The sequence below is a fragment of the Cydia amplana genome, chromosome 2 (genome assembly GCF_948474715.1).
Source record: "Cydia amplana chromosome 2, ilCydAmpl1.1, whole genome shotgun sequence".
NCBI classification, from domain to species: Eukaryota; Metazoa; Arthropoda; class Insecta; order Lepidoptera; family Tortricidae; genus Cydia; species Cydia amplana.
Genome location: NC_086070.1, coordinates 5,876,590 through 5,904,048, shown reverse-complemented (window position 1 = coordinate 5,904,048; position 27,459 = coordinate 5,876,590). Strand labels below are relative to the sequence as shown.

The 27,459-nt window shown below is 38.0% G+C and overlaps 3 protein-coding genes across 3 annotated transcripts in view; 1 reads left to right on the top strand and 2 right to left on the bottom strand.

The window, feature by feature from the left end:
• Positions 1-24,336, top strand: part of LOC134661992 (homeotic protein proboscipedia) — a 67,549-nt gene extending 43,213 nt beyond the window's left edge. Inside the window, exons 3-4 of the mRNA XM_063518231.1 lie at positions 22,145-22,287; positions 22,393-24,336. Coding sequence (XP_063374301.1) covers positions 22,145-22,287; positions 22,393-23,811 — 1,562 coding nt within the window. The 3' untranslated portion in view covers positions 23,812-24,336. The remainder of the gene's footprint in view (positions 1-22,144; positions 22,288-22,392) is intronic.
• The window catches only part of LOC134662046 (protein CREG1), a 550,933-nt gene that overhangs the window by 299,162 nt on the left and 224,312 nt on the right, over positions 1-27,459 (bottom strand). The gene's annotated exons all lie outside the window — the stretch shown is intronic.
• LOC134662111 (prefoldin subunit 5) lies at positions 26,190-27,429 on the bottom strand. Its single transcript, XM_063518383.1, has 3 exons — positions 27,220-27,429; positions 26,912-27,121; positions 26,190-26,438 (listed from the first exon to the last, which is right to left on the bottom strand). Exons 1-3 carry the CDS (start codon positions 27,319-27,321, stop codon positions 26,265-26,267), a joined length of 486 nt encoding a protein of 161 aa, XP_063374453.1. The 5' UTR covers positions 27,322-27,429; the 3' UTR covers positions 26,190-26,264.

The following is a 27,459-nucleotide window of genomic DNA, read 5'->3' as shown; positions in this document are numbered from 1 at the left end:
GTGGAACATATTACTTATTTGACCATTGGCAGCTGCCAAATGAAATGAATCAAAGTCCTTGGTACAATCAGTTACTTTTAATTTACTCCGACTACTTACTTCTACGTACACTTTTAAACAATCTTAAGTTCACAAGCAGTAACCTTCGTGCTAAATTTAGTGTTGCTCGTTCCAGCGCCGAGCGAGAATGAATCTTCCACCCCATGGTACATTATATTTATACTCTTTTATCATTACAATCTGCGGGTAGGAGAGAAGGGTCATTTTCGCGACGACCGACAGATTAATTAACAAATATTCGGGTATACACAGATCATATTTTTAATCACTACCTACTGAATACCATTATTTTAACTCTAAATCTTAAGAAATATCACACTCGGCCATCCGACTGCGTGCTACCTCCGGTGCACGATCAACAATAATATCACACTCGGCCGTGTTGCCTAAATGCCTTTACAGTCCTATTTATCGCTTATTAATCGCTTTATTATTACTTACTTAATTTTACTACTTAATTTTACAGTGCATTGGTGTTAGCTGTAATGCTGTAAAATTTGTTTTCAATAAATATCAAATATCAAATTTATTTTAGTTGTAGTCAGTTTATAGAATACTAATACTCTTCATTGTATACCTCATTAGCATTTATACTAAAAAGCATGTAAAGGTTCACGAAATACATGTACTTTATGAATATAATGTTTTTTGGGGAAGCTAATACGTAATTACATTAACAACTTAATCAGGCTTGTAATTAACAGTTGCAATGGGTGTACGATTACAATACTAGGCTACAAACTTGATGACAACTTCCACTCGTAAGATCCCTCTTGACCGTCGCCTTGACTCCCGCGGTCCTTCGTACGGGTCATCTGAGAGAGGCCACCGTCGTCTGCGCCCGCTGTTGTGACGACATCTGTCTTCAGGCACCTCACGCTCGACTGTCGCAGTGTACCACGTCATCTGTCCACCGTCGCTGACCTCATTTTTTTCCTGTAATTAAATTTCAGTGCGCTGTATGATTGTTTGTTAAAATTTATTTTCACCCTACACAGCATGCTTTTTCCTGTTTAAATTCTACGAACTCTCTAAACTCTCCAAACTCTCTTTATTAAACTCTTTAAACTCATTGAACAGACTCATTGAACAGACTCGTTAGTCTCATTGGACAGACTCGTTAGACTCATTGGACAGACTCGTTAGACTCATTGGACAGACTCGTTAGACTCATTGGACAGACTCGTTAGACTCATTGGACAGACTCGTTAGACTCATTGGACAGACTCGTTAGACTCATTGGACAGACTCGTTAGACTCATTGGACAGACTCGTTAGACTCATTGGACAGACTCGTTAGACTCATTGGACAGACTCGTTAGACTCATTGGACAGACTCGTTAGACTCATTGGACAGACTCGTTAGACTCATTGGACAGACTCGTTAGACTCATTGGACAGACTCGTTAGACTCATTGGACAGACTCGTTAGACTCATTGGACAGACTCTGTTAGACTCATTGGACAGACTCGTTAGACTCATTGGACAGACTCGCTAGACTCATTGGACAGACTCGTTAGACTCATTGAACAGACCCGTTAGACTCATTGAACAGACTCGTTAGACTCATTGAACAGACTCATTAGACTACTCGGACTACTCCGACTACTCAGATCTATCAGACTACTCAGATCTATGGACTCTGGCAGCATACCTGCATATCTGCATTCATAACAGCACATCTACATGGCTGTAGACTATGAATGTAACAGCACATCTACATGGCTGTAGACTTTCTGGCAGCACACTACATGGCCGCACTCTTTAAAACCTTTAAACTCAACTCAAAACTCTTTAAACTTTAATACCTTTAAACTCAACTCAAAACTCTTTAAACTTTAAAATCATTAAACTCAAATCTTTAAACTCAAAACTCTTTAAAACCATTTAAACTAATCTTTAAACTCAACACTTTAAAATCATTAAACTAATCTTTAAACTCAACTCTTTAAACTTTAAATCTTTAGCTCAACTCTTTAAACTTTAAAATCTTTAACTCAACTCTGTAAACTTTAAAATCTTTAACTGAACTCTTTAAACTTTAAAATCTTTAACTGAACTCTTTAAACTTTAAAATCTTTAACTCAACTCTTTAAACTTTAAAATCTTTAACTCAACTCTGTAAACTTTAAAATCTTTAACTCAACTCTTTAAACTTTAAAATCTTTAACTCAACTCTTTAAACTTTAAAATCTTTAACTCAACTCTTTAAACTTTAAAATCTTTAACTCAACTCTTTAAACTTTAAAATCTTTAACTCAACTCTTTAAACTTTAAAATCTTTAAGTCAACTCTTTAAACTTTAAAATCTTTAACTCAACTCTTTAAACTTTAAAATCTTTAACTCATCTCTTTAAACTTTAAAATCTTTAACTCAACTCTTAACTCAACTCTGCAGCACACCTACATGTCCGCACTCATAAGCAGCACACCTACATGTCCGCACTCATAAGCAGCACACCTACATGTCCGCACTCATAAGCAGCACACCTACATGTCCGCACTCATAAGCGGCACACCTACATGTCCGCACTCATAAGCGGCACACCTACATGTCCGCACTCATAAGCAGCACACCTACATGTCCGCACTCATAAGCAGCACACCTACATGGATAACTGGCCATAAGATTTGGTTAAGTACACCACCTACATGGTGACTAACTTCACTATTACCCACCTACATACATAGGGAACTAGACGTTAGATCTGGTTATAGTACACCACCTACATGGTGACTAACTTCACTATTACCCACCTACATACATAGGTAACTAGACATTAGATCTGGTTATAGTACACCACCTACATGGTGACTAACTTCACTATTACCCACCTACATACATAGGTAACTAGACATTGGATCTGGTTATAGTACACCACCTACATGGTGACTAACTTCACTATTACCCACCTACATACATAGGTAACTAGACATTAGATCTGGTTATAGTACACCACCTACATGGTGACTAAATTCATTATTACCCACCTACATACATAGGTAACTAGACATTAGATCTGGTTAAGTACATCACCTACATGGTGCACATACGTAACAGCCAATTCAACATTGAAATTTTAAATTTTAATTGTTGCTATCCAACCACCTACATGCCACTCATACATACTAATGACAACGTGTGATTAAGCCCTTGGGAGCTGACAGGTTAATAGAGTCCTTTTATTCATTTCGGGAACTAATCATGACTTTACTATTAGATCATTTAGCTCATACTATGTAATAGATTAAGTTCAGTATTCGAAACTCAAGTATAGGATGTAGGTACACGTGTTAGCAACACTAGCAATGTTTAAAAAAAACACAAATGAAATGTGGGTAAGGAATTATTTTGAATAAAAAAATATAACAGGCGGGTATTTTGGACATGCAAGATGATAGAGGTGTAACGGCTGGTTCTTTGTTAAAATAATATACGTTTAATTAATTGGAAAAGCAAAATACATTGATTTACAAATCAAAGGCTGTATATATTTCTGGAAGCAGATGACCTTCTAATACACGTAAACACTTAATTTAACGACAGTACGTATTTTAACTAAATCTGCATAACAACCGAGCACGTTTATACTTAAAAACATACTACTACACTGTACAGCCTAATCGTAATTATTCAAATTCTAAGACAACTTGTAACCACGGCCTAAAAATAACATGACTCTTGTAAAAAAAATAAGGTTTTCAACTCGCTCAATGCCTGTATCGATTTTGATTAGTAGCAGATTTATAAATTACGTAACACGTCTGCATTTGTTACTTCAACTTAACCATGATCGCGTATCTACATATTCTCAATCAGGCTTTAAGATTATAAGCATTATTACAACTTAAAACTTACTACCACAACGTCCGAGTATATAAAACATGTATATGTATACTAGGTACTCACACGTTCTAGTCCTTTTATGGGCGCCGTTGATCACCACGTCTGACTTGAAATGAATCAAAGTCCTTGGTACAATCAGTTACTTTTAATTTACTCCGACTACTTACTTCTACGTACACTTTTAAACAATCTTAAGTTCACAAGCAGTAACCTTCGTGCTAAATTTAGTGTTGCTCGTTCCAGCGCCGAGCGAGAATGAATCTTCCACCCCATGGTACATTATATTTATACTCTTTTATCATTACAATCTGCGGGTAGGAGAGAAGGGTCATTTTCGCGACGACCGACAGATTAATTAACAAATATTCGGGTATACACAGATCATATTTTTAATCACTACCTACTGAATACCATTATTTTAACTCTAAATCTTAAGAAATATCACACAAATATGTAGTTTGAAGATGTCGTCTCATACAAGTTCATAATTTCACCATATCGTGCCGTGGCGTCGCTTGCATTTCCGCCAGCACCAATATCGATTGTATTTACAACCGATAGGCACTGATTTACTGGTTTAAAGTGTTGAAATATCACTTATGAAGCCCCATGTTATAACCTCATAAATTTAATTCGTTTCCTGTATTATGTATTTAATTTAGGTTTTAGTCATAAATAGTTAATAATTGATATTTTATTGTAATTCAATATTATCTTGCGTATTTATTGTAGCGTATTGTGTCTTCATCTCTTCTTTCCATCCTGTTACCCCCTGCTGGAGTGTAGGGCTCGATTCTTTTCTTTCCCCTTACTCCGGTCCTGGGCAGCTTCTGTAGCCTCCTCCCACCCCACTCAGTCTTCGGTGGGGGGTGTAGGTATTGAAAATTCCCACGTCTTCCTTTGAGTCGGGAATATTCCCGTCCCGCCCATCCCTAAATACTGGCAACACTTGCGCGAAACGGGCCGAGTTCGGACACCGCTTCACCGGCACATGCACCCTTAATGAAGCATACTTCGAGAACTTATCATCTAAACACGCTTTGATGGCCACTTAAACGACGGCCCTCTTAATAGTTTGCAAGTTGGTGCTTTGATAAAGTAATGATAGTAAAGTGTAAGGATGCATGAAATAGCCATTGGGCTGACTATTATTTTAGACAATGATACAAATATTTAAAATCAACATGACGGTCATCATCTTACCATTCTGGAACCAAATGTGTTATGGGAAACTACATGGTCGCGCACTACTTATATAAGAAGCGCGCACTACCTAAATATGCAGTACCTATTTAAGAAATCTCGTTCGATGTTCTTCAATGACTTCAGTAAAGGAACATGGTATTATATCCAAATTCTCGAATATTTTTTATCATAACCCTGTAAGCAACTCACGCAGATAGTTCCCAACCCAGCTCGATGTAAGTTGTGACAAATGTCGGCAAAGTTCCACACGATACGATATCATGCGAACTCCGAACACCCGCGCCCTTTATGAATCCTATTATTTGCAGCAATAAAAACTTTCTTCGCGACATATCGAGGTCGGCACGACCTCTAAAAATAGTAGTTAGGTACATTTTATGAGCTCTATAATAGTCTGTTCAAATTAGAATGTGAATGACCTGCTGGCCCAAGGTGCAAGTATTCATTTATAATTGGATATATTCTCCCATTGGCTTTTGACGTACCTATTGACATTAAATTGAACTTGTAATAAATTCGATAAAAAAAATCCTCAGAATCCTTAAAAAAACATCCTCAGTCACAAAACCTGTCAGCTTGACCCAACATCGAGTTTTCACACGCCGCGCATGTTTTTCATTTGAAACAACATGTCCCAATATTATCCATTTGTGTCGTCAAGTCGATGCGACACGTGTATCGCTATCAGCCGTTGTCACTTGTCGTGCTATATGCGTCGCATCCGACGTCCGAGGTGCGGACAGACGCGCGCAGCATGGAACGACACTTTATTTACAGTGTTTGTTGATTTGACGTTTTGTTTTAGCTTTAACATTTCGAATTATTTCGAATCGGGCTTGTCAATGTTACAAGATTATGGATAATTAACGTTTCGTAGCAGCTGTAATTAAACGTATCTAAATAACTTAGTATATAGTGTGTACTAACGTAGTGTATTTACATGATGAATATTCAAATAAGGACAGTCGAAATTTTTCTTTTATATTTGATCGTGCACGGCTACGATCACGCCAAGTTTTACCGTCACGATAATGCAGGGCCTAAATGTTTATGAGATTGAACATATTATATTTAATATCTTGGAATTATTAGATCACACTAATAACTTAAATTGTAGCCTAATAATACCTAAATAATATATAGGTAGCTGTTTTTAAATGAATTTTATTACAAAATGAATACGTGGGGGACATATCCCCAGTTACATGAACATAATTAATTAATACAGCCAAGAAATGTCGCCAGCATCCTTGGTACAATGCCTCAAGGGCTTATTTTAGATTTAAGCTAGTCTTTAATTTCTTTTAGTATAATATACACTATATATATGTCGGAGCGAGACACCAGAAGGACGTATTGCAGCATTACAGTTAATAGTAAGACGCCCGTATAAAGTCGATTAGCAATGTTTGGCTACGTATTATTTGCTTGTAACGAAATAATGAAGCTGCGTAGTGAGTAACGCCACCATCTATTGGCGTATTATTGTCAATATTATATATATTGAACTAAGATGACAGGTAGAAGGCTTTGGAACGTCAAGAGTTGTATCTTGAGTGAACGTAGGCACGAACTAGCATTTTTGTCGTTATGTTGGTAGACTGGTCAGGCAGGTTTACCAACTTGAATTCGAGGCGGGAGCAGTTGGCTCCGCCGCTGGAACTGGCTTCCTTCTTCTTGATCGGACCGCGCTAGAGATCGGACGTTAGCCAAGCTCGTGCGTAATTCGCTACGTTCCTGAAGGCTTATGGGCCATCCTTCTCCGATATATATCTTGTTTGTAAATAAATGATTATGGCTTAATTAATTAATTATGTTCATGACACTGTAGATTTGTAGATACTACTTAGCACTATTTAACACTGATTCTATAAACAGATCGGGAGAATTCGTGTAGGACATGCCCCCACGCTCGGACTCGTCAATCGACAACCCGTCGAATTTAGAACACAGAAAATACTTTTCTTATAATAAACAGTGTCGGATATTGCTCATTCAGTATTTAAAACAAATGCTATACGAATTGGAAGAGTACTTAGTGGTTAATAAATGCGAGTAGCGGACACCAAATAAATACCAACGCATAATTTCAATTAAACGAAAATTGCTAATTACTGCAATTGAACTCGAGATAAAATGTTTTGTCATAGCCCGACAATACAGTTATGAATGAGAAGTCCAAGAAAGTTTCTTAATAAATATTAAAAATACCTACTTAATGTTTAATTTTACAATTTGATGCATGAGAATAAAATAATTACTTGCAAAATGTGCAGCTTTTAAGCAACTACTAATAGTAGGTAGTCACTATTAGTATAATAAAACATAAGTGCCACTTAAATAGTATAATAATCCAGTACATTGCAATTAGAGGGCGACCTCTTGCCTTGTTGAAAACTGGCCAAGGAGTAGGTACCTACTTGCAGTCTAAGAATATCCATTGAAAAATATCGTTAAAACGTTAAATCAGATTAGGTACATTAGGTGTTCACGCAAATCGTAAAAGCTAGCTATATTATAGCCACTTAACCTATGACAATTACTCATCTCCGCAGCCCGGCTACTTAACCGGTTACTATTAATTTCAAGACAAATGAAGTGAAAATAGATGAAACGTTGCATACCGACCCTTGTATAGACTTCCGTTCCGTTGTCCGCGGACAGTAGTCGGATTGTTTCTTTTAATCTCGCCCCGCTAATGACTCCTGCGCATAACGGCGCATGCTCATTCATCAGAACTGTCAGCGACATCTATTGACAGTTCGACTGAGGCACGCCGTTTACGGAACGTAGATGTTTTACTTAGAAATATAGCTCTATAAATAAAGTTAACGGGAATATATGGACGGTTTGGTACATTATACTTGTTATTGACAAATCTAGTCATCTACATAGTATCCTCCAAGTTACCTACTACCGACTATCATATTAAATTGTTAAGACAAGTACTAGTGGCTCCGTGAGCTGTAGACCTCACGAACCTCCATGACTCCACCATTTAAGAGCCAACAGGAGTGGTCATTTATCCATACAAACGTACTCGACTGTTTCCTCCGTGGGTTTTGAAGCAAGAGCAATGATTTTTTTAACACAGATTAATATTATTAATATCTGTGTCGGACCGTTTTGCTTTTTTTGATATTTTTGTTTTTTAAGGCGCTAGAGCCCTTCAAAAATGGCCAAAATGGCCTAATTGACTATGCCGCAATGAGAGACGTGGTATTCAAAATTGATATCAATTAGCCAAGAAATCAAAACGGTCCAACACAGATAATTTCATAATCATTTAGATTTCCAAATTTGGTTACGATCGGTTAAGTTTTGGAGGAGGAAACAGTCGAGTACGAAACCTCGATTTTTATTTTATTTTATTGAGAAGATTTTTGAGATTTTTACGCAGGATTTTTCGCCTTGTCCTTATCGCACTAGTTTTAAGAGACGCTTCCGTTAGCGAGACGGGTATATTTACCTAAAATATTTAAATCTCAGCTCCTGTTTCGTCTTAATCATTGAACCTGCTCACAAAATTTCACAAGAATCGGTCGAGAATTGCGACCTGTAGAGCACGCGGACGTACGAAAGCATTTTTGCCCAATGTAAAACAGAGACCTTCGCTGACACTTCGGTCAATAAATACTTACGTTACGATAATGATAATTGACAATCATATTACCTACATTTGATTTGTTAAATACCCGCAGCACAGTTATTTTCTTTTCATGATCTATACGTTAGATTTCCTGACTGAATGAAATAATAAAACTTCGTTGCCTACGTGCTGTAGGATCACAAGTCAATTAAAAAGTAGGTACCTACAACTTTAATGACCAAGAATTCAAATAGACCAATCATTTTAATACCTATAATTCCAGGTAAAATAAATATTTACTTAGTTTTCTTTATTGAATCGATACTGAAAAACGAAACTAATGATTGCCTTGCATGTCATCGATAAGAAATAATGGGCACGCTCAGAAAACTTAAAGAATTAAATAACTTTACTAACCAGACCTGGCGGTCAGAAAAAAAACCGTCTTTATGCGGTCTGTGGCCAACGACTACAATAGTTGGTGATAAGAATGTTAAAGAAAAATAAACCATTAAAATATCATCAGTCATCGCACGACCCCCGCGGTGGGCAGGTCAGCGGCCAAGGAAAAAACCTTACAATTCGGAGCCGAATTCAAATGAAGAATGATTCATTTATGAAAATGAAATGACAGATTGAATGAATGTGGAAGACGGTACAAAGGAGATGGCTACCGGCCACCGCTTTGTGCCACGTGCTCCCATGGCCCGGGGCAGCAAAGGCGCGCCTCGCCGGACTTAGTACTTTTGATGTAATAAGTCCAAAAGACACGGTACCTACTTCCTTTTTTTACGCATTTTGCAACAAAACAAAATAAAGTGACCGCCGAGGACCTGTATAGGCTATGCTAAGTGGGCTATTAGATGTTCAAATGATCTGAATACAACTTTGTTGTTAAAATAATAAAACCGGCCAAGTGCGAGTCGGACTCGCGCACGGAGGGTTCCGCACCATCAACAAAAAATAGAGCAAATCAAGAAAAAAAACAAGGAAAAAAACGGTCACCCATCCAAGTACTGACCCCGCCCGACGTTGCTTAACTTCGGTCAAAAATCACGTTTGTTGTATGGGAGCCCCACTTAAATCTTTATTTTATTCTGTTTTTAGTATTTGTTGTTATAACGGCAACAGAAATACACCATCTGTGAAAATTTCAACTGTCTAGCTATCACGGTTCGTGAGATACAGCCTGGTGACAGACGGACGGACGGACGGACGGACAGCGGAGTCTTAGTAATAGGGTCCCGTTTTTACCCTTTGGGTACGGAACCCTAAAAAGTCATCTCTGCTGCAGACTGTACGGTATTATATTACCTAAGTGTAGCTGTACGGTATATATTTATTGCCCATACAAAGTCCATCTGATGTAAGCAAGCTCCAAACGGATATTGATAGCGTATATCGATGGGGTGCTCTTACACCTTAACTCAAGTAAATGTGCAGTAATGACATATTCAAAAACGTCTCAGAACACTGCTAGATCCTACACATTAAACAGCGAAATCCTACAAAATGTAAACTCTATTCGTGACCTGTGTAGGTACGTGCTTGGACACTGAAATAACGTTTAATAAAAATTTAGTCCAAATTTGTAAAAAATCGCGAATAGCTCTTGGATTCGTAGCACGTCAATCCAAATATTTTCATAACCACCACGTCATTACTCTGTTATATAATGCGCAGCCAGTTGGAAAGTAACTATATTGTCTGGTGCCCACACGAAAAGAAATACGTACTTCTCATTGAAAAGGTTCAGAAATTATTTGTTAGATAGGTACTTGTACTGGAAACAGTATGCAGTCTAGGTACATGTTTGAGGAAAGTAAGAAATCATTTTGTTCAGATAAGGGCCACTTGCACTATTCACTAACCCGGGGTTAATCGGTTAAACTTGGAGTTACCATGGTTACCAGTACAATTTCACACTGGGTTAACGGTTTAACGGGTTAGCCCCGAGTTAGTGGGACGGTGAAAGCGGCGCTAAGAGGAGTTTCTAATAATTTAGAGTGTTCATAAAATCATGTTTGTTATATTTTTATGTCACCTTTAGTAGGTAACTTCTTCTTACTAATACAGGGTGCTTCCTTTAACAGGAGCAATAAATTAAATTAAAGGCTGTACTTAATCCTCAAACTGACCAACATTTGTTCAGCAACTTTTAGAAATTATGAATCCTTTAGACTTCCTCTTTTTCATACAAAATAAATATTCCCTTCGACGTACGCTAACATCAGTGTGTTTGACGTTGCTTGTCACGCTTTAAACATAACAAAATTTGCAATACATTGCGTCTTAGAATAAACTTAAAGTGTAATAAAAATCAAAACATGAGTTATTTTCAAAAGTAGATGAACAAATGTTGGTCAGTTTGAGGAGTACAGCCTACAGTTTAATTTATTGCTCCTGTTACAGGAAACACCCTGTATAAATATATATTTTTATGCTAGTCCAAATAATTTACTTAAATAGTTATCCACAGGTAAATAAGGTAGAGGTGTTAACCTATATCTACTTGCCTAACGGATAAACAAACCTACAATACAATACTTTAAAAGAAATTAAAACAAACATAAATCTCAACAAATCTTTCTAAGCTTCTAATGCCCGGTAAAATACTTCAGACTTTGGAATATCGTGACCTTATCTCGTAAAAATGGCAGTTACACCCTTCCCTTCCAGCCCAAAGTTCGTAAACACTAAGAGAGAAGCAATGAAATTAAAAATATGTCTTAAGGGCAATTAGGTTTAACTTTTACAGTGCCCTATCGCCCCTCGCTCTTTTCAATTGTGGGGAAAGCGGCCAGCTTTTGGTTGAAGTAAATTTTATTAACTAGAGTTCTGACTTTTGAAAGTTCACTTACCCCGCTGAGTAATGCGGAGAGCAAATTGCAACTTAACTGAACTGAATGCTTCTGACTTAGCGAACTTAATGCTCGCTGCGGTTTTACTCTCTTTATTGACTTACATACATAGCAAAATAGCTCTGGAAAAACGGTAACATTATGTAAATAATCTAGCTCTGCCTTTAATTTCAAGCTGCAGGTTAATGTATGTACCTACAGTCTAACGCACACACGCACACGCACTCTAACGCACTGACAATAGACGCGTGTTCAGATATTTGTGAGCGCCTTAGCCGCTCCGATACATCTGATGGCGACTGTACATATATTTGCTATAATAATAATAAAACACTACTTAATTATTGCCTCTTTGTACCTACCTATTGAAACTGTTTGTACATCATGAACCTAGTTTTTCTGTTAGTCGGTTAATTTTTGCTCAATCTGCCATTTCTACCTGTGACATTTATTTTATTGTATTTCCTACAAGACATCACTATCATTTACCAAAACCGAACGCCGCAATAAACAAAACAAGAGGCCCCATTGATCCACATTACGGCACTAGGTAAAATAAAATCTTAAACCTGCTACTTGGAGCATTGACGGAGTGTTTAACAATAAATTTCCATTTAAAAAGCCACAAGCGGAGGGGAGACCGGGGCGAGGGGGGCGCAGCTTCCGCCGCTTTTTTCCTTCATTTCCTCTCGGCCGCTGGGGCCGCCCCATGCTCTAATAGTAGAATTAAAACGTTACTTTGTTTTTTTAAACGTGCAACGTAAGGATAGATAATGATTTTATAGCCTTGGAATAAAAGGAATGTACAATGTTAACTAATTTTGAATATATTCATAGGTTTATTATACATATATTCGTTGTACTGGTACGTAGATTATAAAAAAAAGTTGGACCTATTTCAACCTTAGGAGTTTGCAATCCTCGAAAAAAGAAATTTTAGGTAGGTACTTTAAAGATTTTTTTTACGTTTGCTGATTTTAATGTAAATACTATAATAAAACCCTAAAAATCACATGCGAATATGTATGTGCATGACACAGTATACGAACATGTTTAATATTTCATGATACAAAATCAATGTCGTCTTCGTACCTACAGCTACACTTTTCTTTTGTTTATATGTACCAAATATTGTGTTTTTTTAAACCGCAAGCGAGACTCCTGTTTTAAATGGAGAAACATAGTGCACGCCGTATAAAATATTGGCGGGATAATAATTAAAAGAAGCGATAATGTCCCGCGGTGAGAAACGACCGCGCCATCCTTTTATTTGATAAATAAAATTTATTCCACCGCTTCTTCGGGGGTTATGCGGTAAGCCGGTCTTGAGGTTTCTATCATTAGTTTTATTGACTACGGAATTTTGACAAATACCTATAAAAGCTTACGTAATATGAAATAAAACAAATAACAATCATACCCAATGCATGCATTCTCGCATGCATTAAGTAATTTCAGGTTTTGAAAAATAATGAAGTAACTTCTAAAAGCTCGTTTGATTTTATCGCTAAATAAATGTCGTATAATATGACAGGATTTCTATTTCTACCCTTCAGAAAATTTCATTCTATGTAGCAGTAAAAGACCAAAGATTCAAACATGAGAATTGAGCAATACGTGAAAACTTACGAATGGGGTTAACCTATTAATACCTAACTAAGCTTTTTAAATATTATTCTGCAATAACCAATTCAACTTCGCCTGCATCGCATAGTTGCATTTCGCAACAACTTCGGCAAGTTCGCAATGTCTTTGACTATTGGATATAAAATTATATTTTAGTCGTTTGCATGAAGGTCGTGTTTGCAAATATGTACATTGCATTTTTAAAGGACATACGAAGTTGCACAAGCCGTTGAAAGTGTCCGCGGTCACAGATTATATAACTGTCAAGCAGATACTGATGTTACTGTCACCTAACCATATCAGTATTTGAAAACAATATTTTGACAAGTTGGAATAACATTCCATAAAAAAATATCGTTGAGCTGTAGAAAATCGCATTCTAATATGTATTTTTTCTACTGTTTCTATGATTATACAGTAGTACCAAGCTATCTCTGCATGGCATGTCTTTTTTCTATGAAAATATGGCGTTTATAATGCACACACCTTCACTTAGTTCTGTTCAAGTTAGTGCAAAATTAGCTTAACCGGACTCTATAACATTTATGACTTTGTGCACTGCTTCACGAAATTGACGGGCTCTTTTTAATAATATTTATCACGTGACATACGAAACTATACCACAGAATAAATAATAGTACTAAGTACAGAAGACTCACTCTCTAACAAAACGCGTCTGTTACGATCAAAACAGATATGGCCGCTAGGTGGCGATAGTAGCGCCACGCGCGGCTTATGGCTTTCCTCAAAATTGGGGCGGAACGGATGTACTTTTAGCTACCTGTAGCAAAGCGATGAAATCGCGGAGTGAGCCACGCCTGACTATACCACACATTTTGACATATTTCGAGAGTACCGTAAAACGGGGTGAGTAGGTTTCGCGGGGAGAGGTGGGTTATGAATGGGGAGAGAAGGTTTGAGAGGGGGTGAGAAGGGATTTTAAGGCTACTGCTACAAAAATAATGTATTCCAATTTAAAATGGAGCTATAGTAATACGCATAATAAAAAAAATCGATCCAACAATCTTCCAAAATCACCTTTGTATGAAAACCCCTCTCACCCCAAATACGAGGCACTACGGGGTGAGGTGGGTTTTCCTCTTTATCGTCAAAGTTATGAAATGGAACTACCCAAAATAAAATAAAAACTAAAATACAAACGTCCAGAACACTTATTATATACACCATTCAGTTTTCATATGTAAAAATAAAATGTTATCGAGGTTTGAATTTCAGTTTTGACCCTACTCACCCCATTTTACGGTAACATATCTGCTATAACATCATGTTATCTCTTACAGCTAGGGGTTTTTCTTCCCCCGCACTTTACTGCGCTCTAAATATTCTCCGGGCGACAATTGCGATTATGAAAAGTGCACCGTTATTTACGTCCCCGACCGTTTATTTTTTGTCCCCTTTCAAGGGCAATTAAATACCGCCAGTCTTAAAGCTCTCTGCATATTCCGTGGCGCCTTTATGGCCGCGCTAATAAATAGTAAAGGTCGATGTTTTTAAATGCAAAGAAGCAGGCATAAAATTTAGTTTATGCTTTCAAAATCAAGAGCATAAAAAGGGCCACTTATTACTTATAAGATTTCTATGTGAACACGTTTGAACTACTCTTGACACTCAAGATACGCCTCATGATATCAGTTTGCGACATTTTATTATGATTTTTATGATAGGCAGAGGAAGAGGACGTCAGTGTATCTGCTTAAAGGAACACGATATTTCTGTGGGTAGGTATTTTATTATTGTTTACAACATGTACCTAAATGCTTTTCTATAAATATTAGGAATGTACATAAATAAATGTCTTTCCACAAAATTTGTATGACAAACTTTCAGGAACACGATGCCTGTAACACGATTAGGAAATAAACTTTTAATACGGGATTAATGAAATTTTCTCGTCGACGGAATCGAACCGGGGTCCTGAGGGAGCTGTCAAACTCGTCCAAACTCCCGCCTGTCTGTCCCGGTACAACTTTTAATAACCTTCTGTATCAAGCAAATGGATTTTGGCCACTAACCGAAGGTTCGATACGTTTCAACTTATTAAAGTGCTGCCATCTGTGGGAAAACTGAAAGGGTTCGGATATAATTATTCGTCCGCCCATTAAAAATGCATCGTAGTGTTGTGAGTAACGATTATTGAAATATTAATTCGATGAAAGGGAAGTAAAGTGAAATGAAAAATTAAGAAATAGTTATTTTCGATACAAGTGCGAAAAAGAGGAAATTCGAAACCAGTGGCGATAAATTAAACCGACACGAGTTGCGAATTACCTATTCGCACGTGTATCGAACAACGTTTTACAGTACATATGGCACTTTAAAATTTCGACATACGCACGAAAAGTGCTATTTTACGCACTAGTGCGGAAAAATAGCCCCATATGTACTGTAAATTTAATTTTCAGTTCATATTTTATAGTAGCCCATTTTTTCAATATTAAGTTACCTATTGATATAAAGCCCAGTGAATAGGTGGTTGTTTAATATTTTTAGGGTTCCGTAGCCAAATGGCAAAAAACGGAACCCTTATGGATTCGTCATGTCTGTCTGTCTGTCTGTCTGACTGTCTGTCTGTCCATCCGTATGTCACAGCCACTTTTTTCCGAAACTATAAGAACTATACTGTTGAAACTTGGTAAGTAGATAGATGTTTTCTGTGAACCGCATTAAGATTTTCACACAAAAATAGAAAAAAAACAATAAATTTTGGGGGTTCCCCATACTTAGAACTGAAACTCAATATTTTTTTTTTTCATCAAGCCCATACGTGTGGGGTATCTATGGATAGGTCTTCAAAAATGATATTGAGGTTTCTAATTTCATTTTTTTCTAAACTGAATAGTTTGCGCGAGAGACTCTTCCAAAGTGGTAAAATGTGTGTCCCCCCCCCCCCTGTAACTTCTAAAATAAGAGAATGATAAAACTAAAAAAATATATGATGTACATTACCATGCAAACTTCCACCGAAAATTGGTTTGAACGAGATCTAGTAAGTAGTTTTTTTTAATACGTCATAAATCCCCTAAATACGGAACCCTTCATGGGCAAGTCCGACTCGCACTTGGCCGCTTTTTTTATCATCTCATGGGATGATTTAGACTCCGTTAGAAACTTTAAGAATCAACGTGCCTGCCGAGAATCGGAATTGCGTTAGGTATCTACTTGCATATTCGATAAAAAATATAATAATGTAGCGACATTTGTAATGGTTGATTTCGTCTACAGGGCAAATTAAAACGTGATGGGCGGCATGCAACGAGTAGGCACACACACACACCTACGAACACAGTATGGCAGCATACCCACCACTTAACTTTAATTCCAAATTAATGCAGAACGAAGCGTTTTATGCAAAATATAACTGCAGAATAATGAAGGTGGAGCAGCCGCGATTACTGGATTTATTGCGAACTTTCTACGTGTATTATAATATAACATTCTAATGTTATGTGCAATTTCTGGCATGGGCATAGTTTGTGAATATGAGAAACTATAAATATTTAGCCTTATTGTTTTTTGTTTTTCTACCTTAAATAGATTTTTTTTTGCAATATCTGTTGTCTACTGATTTGATACCTACTAATTTCAGTGTTCTTTGAAAAGTGCGTGTCGTAGACCCAAAGAGTTTTAGTTTGAGAAGTGAATTCACCCTTCCATTTAAAGCCCCAAGGTCAGAGACAAGCAGTATTAAGGCGTCTTAGGCAACCCGCCGCATTCACCGCATCAGATGCGCCGCAGATAGCGGCCCCGCGAAATTGAACGTCTTACATCTGTCTCCTGTAAGCCGCTTATAATTGATGCGACTACGTCAATCCCGCGATACAGCTAATCGGAAACAAGGCGTGATCGATTGTCGTGTCATTGTGACAGTTACGCTGATTTCTAAAAATCTGTCGAAGTTCCTTTAGTGTGCGCAGGTATGGTCGCTTTCTTAAATAGATATAGCACAATATTAGCCTGGTGACCCGCTCCCCGCATATAAGTAATACAAATGCACAGTTCTTGAACAATAATTGAATTTTATCAAAACGGAGACATGCTGTTGCTTCGTAATACCTACTCGTTATGACTCGTTTACTCGTACAACAATGTCTTACGTTATTCAGCTGTATGTCAACAAATTGCAAATTCACTAAATAAGTAGATACTAAATACTTAATTCCAAGACGATCTAATAAAGAAAAAACCCAAAATAAATGCAGTTTTCCACTTGAAGTCTCTTGTGTCACAAGTAGGTGCTTTTACCTGAGCCAGTTACGATGATAAGCACTTTAAATCCCAGTAATCATTTTATACCGTTCTCGAAGTCGTAACGGCAATGTTCACGTCACAAAATTGAGGAAAATTTACTTTTTGCTCGTAGAAATATTGAATTTTTACATTTATACCTTTCACACCTCATAACGTAATATTTCTCAGCGAAATCTTCCTCCCTTCGGTAACTTTTCCGTTGCAGCAACATTCAAAATAAATGTTTGGTGCTTTGTCAGGGCGGGCTGTGTATGCCACCTTTACACGCGCGCTGAAGGCTGATATTATGTGATGTTATGCTTTATATGTTTATACATGATACGAGTTCAACTGGCTCATGACTATGGCAATCATATTAAAAAAAACATAACTATAACTCAGTTACTACTTACCTAACGGCAGTTATTACAGCAAACTACAGATTAACATCCTATGAGTTAGTCTGTATATGTGTCACATGCGTTTTTGTATAAAATTGACTGCGAACATCTTCTAGCGCGATTCCGACTGGTAGACTTGTCTACATATAAACATTACAATGACTGTCTTCCAATACGTGGTGCAATACAAATGTGGCCACGACATTTAGAGCGAGGGGCGTCGATCGCTCTAATGGGTCGACCGCCAACTGCCCAACACTAATTAATCCTTTACCGGCTCTTGATTAATTATTTCAACTTGCCTCCGGCTCTTCTCCACGCACTGCGAGTAGTTTACACTTAATTGTAGCAATAGGTCTGTTGTTGGGCTGGATACATTCGTCTTTGTCGAAAATCTTTTGTTTCGTGTGTTGCTTTATTGAATCGGTGTTTGATGTCATTTAATCTGTCAGCTCCCAGTGGCTCATATATGAGCCAGAACGCTTATGGGTGACGTCATATCGTGGGATTCGATTAGGTATAATGATATGTGATAGCGATTGGATAGGTAACCTATTAGAGTTAGACCAAGATTGTGAATTGTCTAATTTTTCCTTCAATGTTAAAATTGTAGGTTATTCAATTATAGTCATTAAAATAGTTTATTAAATGACTAAATATATTGTAGTTTTATTTGTAGCTGTGTTAAACTAGAGACCTTGGGGACATTATTTTCAGTTAAATTAAATAGATACTGTATTTATACTAGGTATTTATATTTATTATTCACCGACTTATTCTGTATTTATACTAGGTATTTATATTTATTATTCATCTATTATTTAAGGATAGTTTTCATTTAGCGTAGGTATGTGATATTTTCCTATAAGTATTAATTATTTTAGGTACGGTACTATATTCTGTTTATTATATTATATTAACATTTATTTCCCATCCAGTCCTGATGATTAAGTGACACATAACTACAAAAAAAACAATAAATGCAAGTATCAAGAAAAAGCCAACCACCAACCACCACACGTACGCAAATTGTAACGGCACCACAAACATTTCAATAACATTCCATTTCGCCCCGGTGTCCGCCGGGCGGACACGGCGACTCTTGACTTAAGTGATGTAGTGACCCTTAATCCGCCGTAAATCTTACCGAGGGTTAAACAAGCCTGTAACACGTCATTTATTACCTGGACTGCTGGGTTTGCGCGCGAATTTAAACGCCTTCACATGAGGACTCGCTATCTACTACATATAATAAATTCGTATATCTACTGCAATAAGAACTATGTCGATTTCGGTCAATTATGTTGATATTGTAATAATGAGGTTTGTGGTCCCATAGAATTATCTTTATATGAAGAAAGATATTTCATTTTTTTATAGTTTTCGTAATTTTAAAGTGTGTAATTTTCAGGACGGAACTACATATAACATAATAATTTAAAAAAAATGACTTGGTCAAACATATATAAATAATATAAATAAATATAGTTATGAACCAACTTAATAACGACTTTCTAGGATCTAGGAAATGCTGGCAATTCATCGTTCATTCTCGCCCCGCTAAAACCAAATATTTAAGATATGTACGAGTACCTATTAATAGGTCCCACTCTAATGCAATTAAAAGTGTAAAAGATTACTGTTATAATCTATTTGCATTGCTCAGAGGAAATGAGCCTAGAATCTAACGAAAAGTTGTACACAATTCAAAACAAATCTGAAGACCTTTTAGATGGTTTTCACCAGCTTTACTACCCAACTTGCAAGACGGCTCTCCTTTTATAGCGACCACTGATTTGTTGCAGAATAGCCTCGTATTCAAACCGAAGTTTCCCGAGTGACCAGTTGCGCGGAAGTGGACCGCGATAATGCGAACATTATACGAGCCTCTCGGAATTATGCGGCCCTATTACACGACAAAAACTTACCAACTTGCATCTTTCGCGTCCGTCCCCCGCACAGGCTCACGCACAAAAGTCCTGCTTGTCTGACAAATGTGTAGTAATATTATGAGTTCAAACGTAACTACTTGTGGTCCTCGGTTTTCGCTGTCAAACACCTGACCTGAGGCTCTACCGCGAAAAACTAACGAAATTTCGATTTTCGTTTTTCGCGGTAGACCCTCGGCTAATGACTACGTCGTACGTCGTAGCGCTACGAAATTGTAAGTTTTGCCTTTCTTTCACACGACATTCAGCGAGCACCGTGATTAATAATAATAATATTAGTACCTAACTATATAAATAACTGTTAATATATAGGTACTCTATTACTCTATCTACAGATACTTACATATAACGGCTATAACCTAAAATTGTTTTTATGGCAAAAAATACAGTATGTATCAGAACGAAAGGCCAAGAAAGAGACCCATTAATGTTTAAGTCATACTGAGCAACTTTTACTATGGGACCAACCCCGAAAACGCGAAAAAAAAATTGGATGTATCATACATTTTGCTGGTCTGATGTTGAAATTTCCTATGGGAGAGTCACTTTTTTTTTCGCGATTACGGGGTTGGTCCCATAGTAAAAGTTGCTCAGTATGACTTAAACATTAATGAGTCTCTTTCTTGGCCTTTCGTTCTGATACATACTGTATATATGTAGCTACAAGTCTGCTCCATACTTGAATTAAAACGCTCATTTAATTAACATCTAAATTCTAAACGTAATGCGTTGAAGCACTTGTGTAGCCAACTGTCCTCACTCGACCACTGACCAGAGGCTATCGAGTTTCGGCTCCAGTTAACTTATAATTTAGTAATGTTGTTCTAATTTATGCAGTCCCTGTTCACATGTGCCAGCGATTATGCAACGGCAGCGTTTGGGATTTGGGACAATACGAACTAATTCTTATATTAGGTACTAGTTTCTCTTAGGTAACCGAACTTTCTCAGCGAGCTCAATATTTTGTCATAGATTCCTTACCTAGGCACATAATATAATAGGTACATAATCTAGAGAATAAGAAAAGGTACAAATAAAAACAAAATCAATTGCTTAGGTACCTATAGGTATTACAAGGTGTCAATAGGAATAATAATAACACGACTGCACACCAGTACTCTCCAATTGTCCGTTCCCGGGCACTCCTTAATAATCTTTTATCTTTTGCACCTGACTGCGACTTGTTTGCCGACCAAAGTCGTAAACTTTTTAAAGATATTTTACGTTTTTGTGAATTAAACATGCAATAGGTAGCTTATTAATCGCTTTATTATTACTTACTTAATTTTACTACTTAATTTTACAGTGCATTGGTGTTAGCTGTAATGCTGTAAAATTTGTTTTCAATAAATATCAAATATCAAATATCAAATAATAAACATCTAAGGCTTTTTGGCGTTCTAAATGACATGAGAAGCCAAAATTTCCCAAGAATTAAATCAGGATTCATTACATTCTTTTTTTTTATCTCTTCGTGTCTAAATTAAATTTTATTAATAAATTATTGATTTGAATCAAGTAAGTGATAAATAATAATTAAGTAGGTACATTTTAAATGTATTATGTATATTTTAAATGTACCTATTACCATGTGTGATGAATAAACGATTATCTATCTGTGTATCATATAAAAAAATTGAATAGAATTATGTCGATTTTGAGCACCATGTCTATACGCTGGTGCAAGTGGTGCATTCATGTGGAACCGAAGGGCAGTTCCGAGTTTGACTGACAGCTCCCCCGGCCAATGGCGTCCGCGACCTGACGCTCCTTGTCAATCATGCGCAGCGACCCTACCACGCTCCAACAACCATAACACAACGCAAACTAACCCCTACCCCCTCTTATTAAATGCTGTATCGACCGCACAACCACGCGACAACTCCTGGCTGCTCGTCACGCAAACGCGATCGCCCCATTATTCGCCGCCCTTTTGTAATTTGAATTTCGAATTCCAATTCGTATTTTGTGGTAAAATAAAAAACGTTTCGACACAATGGCGTCAAGGGCGGTGCTCTAACATGCGATCAAGTTATTACATTAAAGGAAAGCGCGCCCGCCCGCGTACCTCGCCATCTATTATTGAAAGCTTCCAGGAATTATTTATAATCAACTATACTGGCAAACTATAAACTTCATAAATTATGGTACTTCGCAAAATACCGCAAGGATCAAAGTTGCGAAGACAACGTTTTCGTTCAAGATATTCTTTTGTTTCCACTGAAAATCAAGATATTAAATTCGAAGTAAACTATTTACGCAAAGTAATTTAATCCTGATTTTGTCTTATTATTATGTAGACCCATGAATATTGTAAAGATCCAAATTCATAAGATTTTCTCTATCGTTGTTACAGAGAATGGTCTGCCACGAAGATTGCGGACAGCCTACACAAACACGCAACTTCTGGAGTTGGAGAAGGAGTTCCACTTCAACAAGTATTTGTGTCGCCCGAGACGAATCGAGATCGCGGCCTCCTTAGACCTTACCGAAAGACAGGTAAATTCCGATGGATATAGGTGCTCTATTCTATTTAAAAACGTTAGGATAAAATATACCTTATAAATACTTAGTGTATCTAACTTATTTTTTTTTTGTTTTTAGGTAAAGGTTTGGTTCCAAAACCGACGCATGAAACATAAGAGACAAACGCTAACTAAAAGCGAGGATGGCGACGACAAAGACTCGACCACATCCGAAGGTGGGAAGAGCTCCAAAATGGGACTGGATAAATTCCTTGATGACGACGGACCCCTGTCGGGGAAGAAGAGCTGTCAGGGGTGCGAACTGCCACCCGGAGCGCTATGCTCGCCTGCAGAAGATCTGCCGGAGCTTGCCTCTCGTACACGCAACAACAACACGCCTAGCGCTACCAATAATAACAGTTTTGCGAGTGACGGTGCTTCCAGCGTCGCTTCCTCCTCCTCGCTCGATAAGCTAGCAGAGGACGACTCGCGTGACGCTCATCCGCCGGGCGCATCCGTCGTCGCACCTCCTCGAAGCCTAGCCAAGAGAATTAAACAAGAATCAAGGAAACGCTCACCGTCACTAGACGCCACGGCGTGCAAAATCTCACCGTCGTCTTCAAAGGATGGCCTCGGCTCAGTCGGACTACCGGATGGCGCTAAATACTCGTCAGTCAGCCTCACACCTTCCTCGACCCCGGGCACACCGTCTAGCATGCACCAGAGTCCTCTCGGCCACTACCCGAGACCGTCGCCCCCGAACGCGCCTCCTGGTCCGCCTCATCCTCAAGCAGTACCTAACGCCATGCCGTCATACGTCATAAGGGGCAACGCACCCCCGGGACAATTTGTGCCTCACCCCGACTTCCGCATGGACTCAAAACAATTTGTAGGGAAAATAAGCCAGTATCCTCAGAGTAGTAGAAACTACGACAATTACGGAGTAGCGGTGCATGCCGAGCAGCACGCGTACGCACGGAACCAGCAACACGCTAGACAGGAGAGCTCCTCATCAGGAAGACCCGTTAACGGTATCGCGTCCCGGCAAGCGTACCCTCACGAAATGTATCAAAACTATGGATACCCAGCGGCGTACGGAAAGGATCAAGTCGGATACGGACACCCGGGATACGACCAGACCCAAGGCTATCCGGCTGAAGCCATGGCTTATGCTAATAGCCATTACGGGTACCATTACCACGAGGGCTCACAGCACGAGCACCCGCACGGTTATTATGGAAGCGAGGCACAAAAGAATTCACATGGAAATGAGTACGCCAAAGGTGGGTACTACGAGGCAAGCGGTGTGTACGCAGGGCAGCAGCCATCAGCAGCCGGCGGGGCTCAGTATACCGCGGGCGGTGCGGGCGGTGCGGGCGGTGCGGGTGGAGAGGGTTACGCGGGGGAGTGCGGCGAGGGCTACGGCTCCTTCCAGCAGTTCTATGAGGCGACGCACGCGGCGCCCGCCGGCGCCGGCGATAACTCCAACTCATCCTCGGACTTCCATTTCCTGAGCAACCTCGCCAACGACTTTGCCCCGGAGTACTACACTATATGAGACAAGGACTTCGCCGAGCAGGCGAGCGATCTGTTCGTGTAACACGTAGTGCCCTATGGCTATGGGCCTTAGCACTGGGGCGCCAATCGTTTCCTCTTATTCATACGCCTCCAGTATGTACACGAGGTAATTACAGTAATCGCCCCAGCTCTCGCTGCGTGACCTATAGCGAACGGCAATTATTATAATGTACAATAAAAGGCTTATAATTAAGGGATATGGTGTCTACATACATAGACCGACGTGTAGATTCGCCTAAGGCAGTGGTTAATATTTAAGGCTTAAAGGTACGTTAATGTAATAAAGTGTACATACCTAGTAAACTACTTATTTTAGGAGTTTCAATACCTTGTAATACATATTTTTAACGTATAATATTGCGTAATTTAGGTGCTGATATCAGTCGATATTTGGGATAAAAATAATCTTGGTAGATAATTGATCACCGCATACAAAACGTATTTAAGTGTTAAGCTGGATTTAACTTTGTACGCTAAAGCGCGCTGCACACTTGTGGGAATCTGTGGAAAAACTAAACGATTACCCGTTTACTTGAGACGTCACAGTACCTCTCACAGTGGAGGAGAGTGATGACTTAACATGTGACTCTTTGGCTGAGGATCGTAGTATCGACAGAAGCGTTATACCTAATAGGCTTCTCCATTTGTTGCAGTATTCAGATTAAGCCTTGTGGCAGTTGTGGCGTAATATAAAAGTAAATAACAGCGTTAACACCGAGATTAATGAGTAAAACAAGGTTTCATGTGATGTCAACACAAATGTGCATCGGGCGAAGTTAATAATATTAATAATATATACATTATTAAATTATTTGTGATGTATAAATACGCTAGGACTTACGTTTTCGAGAAATACCTACATTTAAATGTGCCAGATCATTTCCCGGTAGTACCTCTCAGCATTAGCTATCTGCAGCTTTCCTACTACTGTAAACATAGTATTGTTCATAAATGAAATTGATATCAATGTACAGTTGTCATTACGATAATATAATTAAATCTATCTTGTATCCAACACAACACGTGTTCATGGTAAGAAACAGTTATTTAAATTAAATTTGATTTTACATTACTTTTATTAGAAAATTGTTTACAATTCTAAGGAATAGTCGTTGCCTTATTTAGGTAATATTGTTTTGTGGGTATAAGACATTGTAGATACGTATAAGATAGTTTACAGTAAGTCATTATATTGTAGATATCAGCGCTATCATTTTGGCCTATTAAAAAAATAAATCATTTGGTGTCACAATGTTTATTGACTACCTTATTTATTTTATCCTAGACCCACCTTACTTTTTTGTATTCCTGCGTATACTTCCTGTACCTAACCTAACTAAAAAAAAATACCCTAAAAAAATGCAGTCAGAAATAAAAGTTAACAAACTAAGGGGCATGACACACTGCGTCCGATTCGCACGTCGCTCTGAAGTTTGAGCGAGACAACGCTATGCGCGTATTATAACTTCATCTCGCTCGCACGTGCAAATTGGACGCAGTGTGCCATGCCCCTAAGTAATATCTTGTACTTATTAAAACTGATTACATCTAATAAGCAAGAGTTGGGATTCGATTTATAAGCAAATAAACTAACCCCTCAACCGCTAAAGGTTCCCTCAGGGCCGGTACAGACGGACTGCAATTTGTATGGGAACTGCACGCCGTCGTTGCAGTTTGCGTGCAGTCGGCGTGCAGTTCCCATACAAATTGCAGTCGGGTTGCAGTCCGTCTCTATCGGCCCTTAGAAGCGCATGGAAAATCGTGCCACAGGCCACAGGACCACAAGTTTTACTAGTCTAGGTGTTTTATCCGTATTACCTATTATTTTTGGTTAGGGATTATAATTAAATATATGAGTCAAGTTACTTTTTTTTTATTAATTCCATAATGCAATGAAGGGTTGCACACAATGAGTCACCTTCAAAAAAGATCCACACATTTCATATTCTTGTAAGGTCCAAAGCGTTATAATTTAAAATTAAAATCTTGTGTGATATTTTATATGAAAGACATAATATGTGTGTCCTAATTTTCCGATTATACACCTTACAAGCAATTTCGCATTAGTTATAAAAGCATTTCTTCAAACACAACTCTTAACAAAGCAATTCACATGACAATTAATTAGTAATTTAAATGAACAGGTATTAATAAAATGTGTGTTGGGTATTCTCATAACAAAAGAGAATAAGGAAAATATTTCTGAAAATAGGTAATTCTGCAAGTAGGTATTTTCTACTCTGGTACTTAGAATAAATTAGTGACCTAGTACTGTACAAATGCTTCATAGAATATAAAGCACATACATATATCATTATTGCTGGAACCCATGTTAAACATGTTGTCACATTTACGCATAAAGTCTTTAATACCAGTATCAATACAAAGTTTAAATATGTGATCAAGCAAGCGGGTGAGTGGCTTGTTCCATTGTTATGAGGTGGAAGGCTTCTGCGCCTGCGCCTGAGCCTGCAGCTTCATTTCCATCATCATGCAGATCGCTTCACGGACCTTTGATTTCTCAATGCCCATGGCTTGGATTTTCTCCATTTGTTCTGTTACAAACTGGGTTTTTCTTTTGAAATAATCTTTAGCACCTTCTATGTCCTGTAAATTGAGAAAGCATAGTTGAGTAATGCTACCATTGACAAACAGAAATGGAAAGAGATGGACAAGGCTTTGATCCTGAAGGGATCACACAAAATGAACATTGAACATATTAAATAAAGATTTTATGGAGTTATTCATAAACGGCTGCTAACTTAATCAGTTGATGATCGTCGTTTGTCCCTATGCTATGGTTATGCCATAGAGAGGGAAAAACGATGATCATCAGCTGATTAACTTAGTGCAGCAGACGTTTATGAATAACGCCGTAAATAAATAAATACTATATTCAAATAGGTATAATGGATATATACCACTGAAATCTATAGAATTATTGAAATTAAAACTAAGATATCAACTCATCCCAACTACTGAAGAAGGAAAGAGGACAATGCTAGGAAAAAGTTTGTTACTTTTAATATGAGCATGGAGCCCAAGATCTAAAACTAGTATAGTTTAAAAAATAATCTCACCTTTTGTGCATAATACCCTGTGCCTATATCTATTACTACATGTTCAGTATCTGCTATAGTACCGGGCACATACATGGAGCCTGTTAGTGGTACCAGAATACTCTTGCCCTTGCTACTAGGTGTAATTTTGTCCACGCTCTCGCCAGACTCAACAAATTTGCCTTGTGCCATCTTTAGCGTTGAAAGAGAATCTTGGAAGACATTTAGCTCCTGAAATACCAAAATTAGATTACTTCTTATAGTACTGCAAACAAAATAAGATTAAAAAATAAAAATGTAATGTTTTTGTGTCATAAGAAATGTCTCACTTGGTCTAGTTGCTGCTTGAGCTGAGCCAACTGGTGAAGATTTAACTTGGACAAGTCGATCTGGTGCATACCCGGCGCTGGGGCGGTAGAAACTGACGCCATTATGTGAGAAATATCAGACCAATACAATAACTAGAGACAAATATTGCTTGGAGATGCTACTAGTGCATATTTTAAATTAACCTCACACAAGTCACACAAAAGAAAAGCCGTGTGAAACCAATAACCAATCCGAATTCC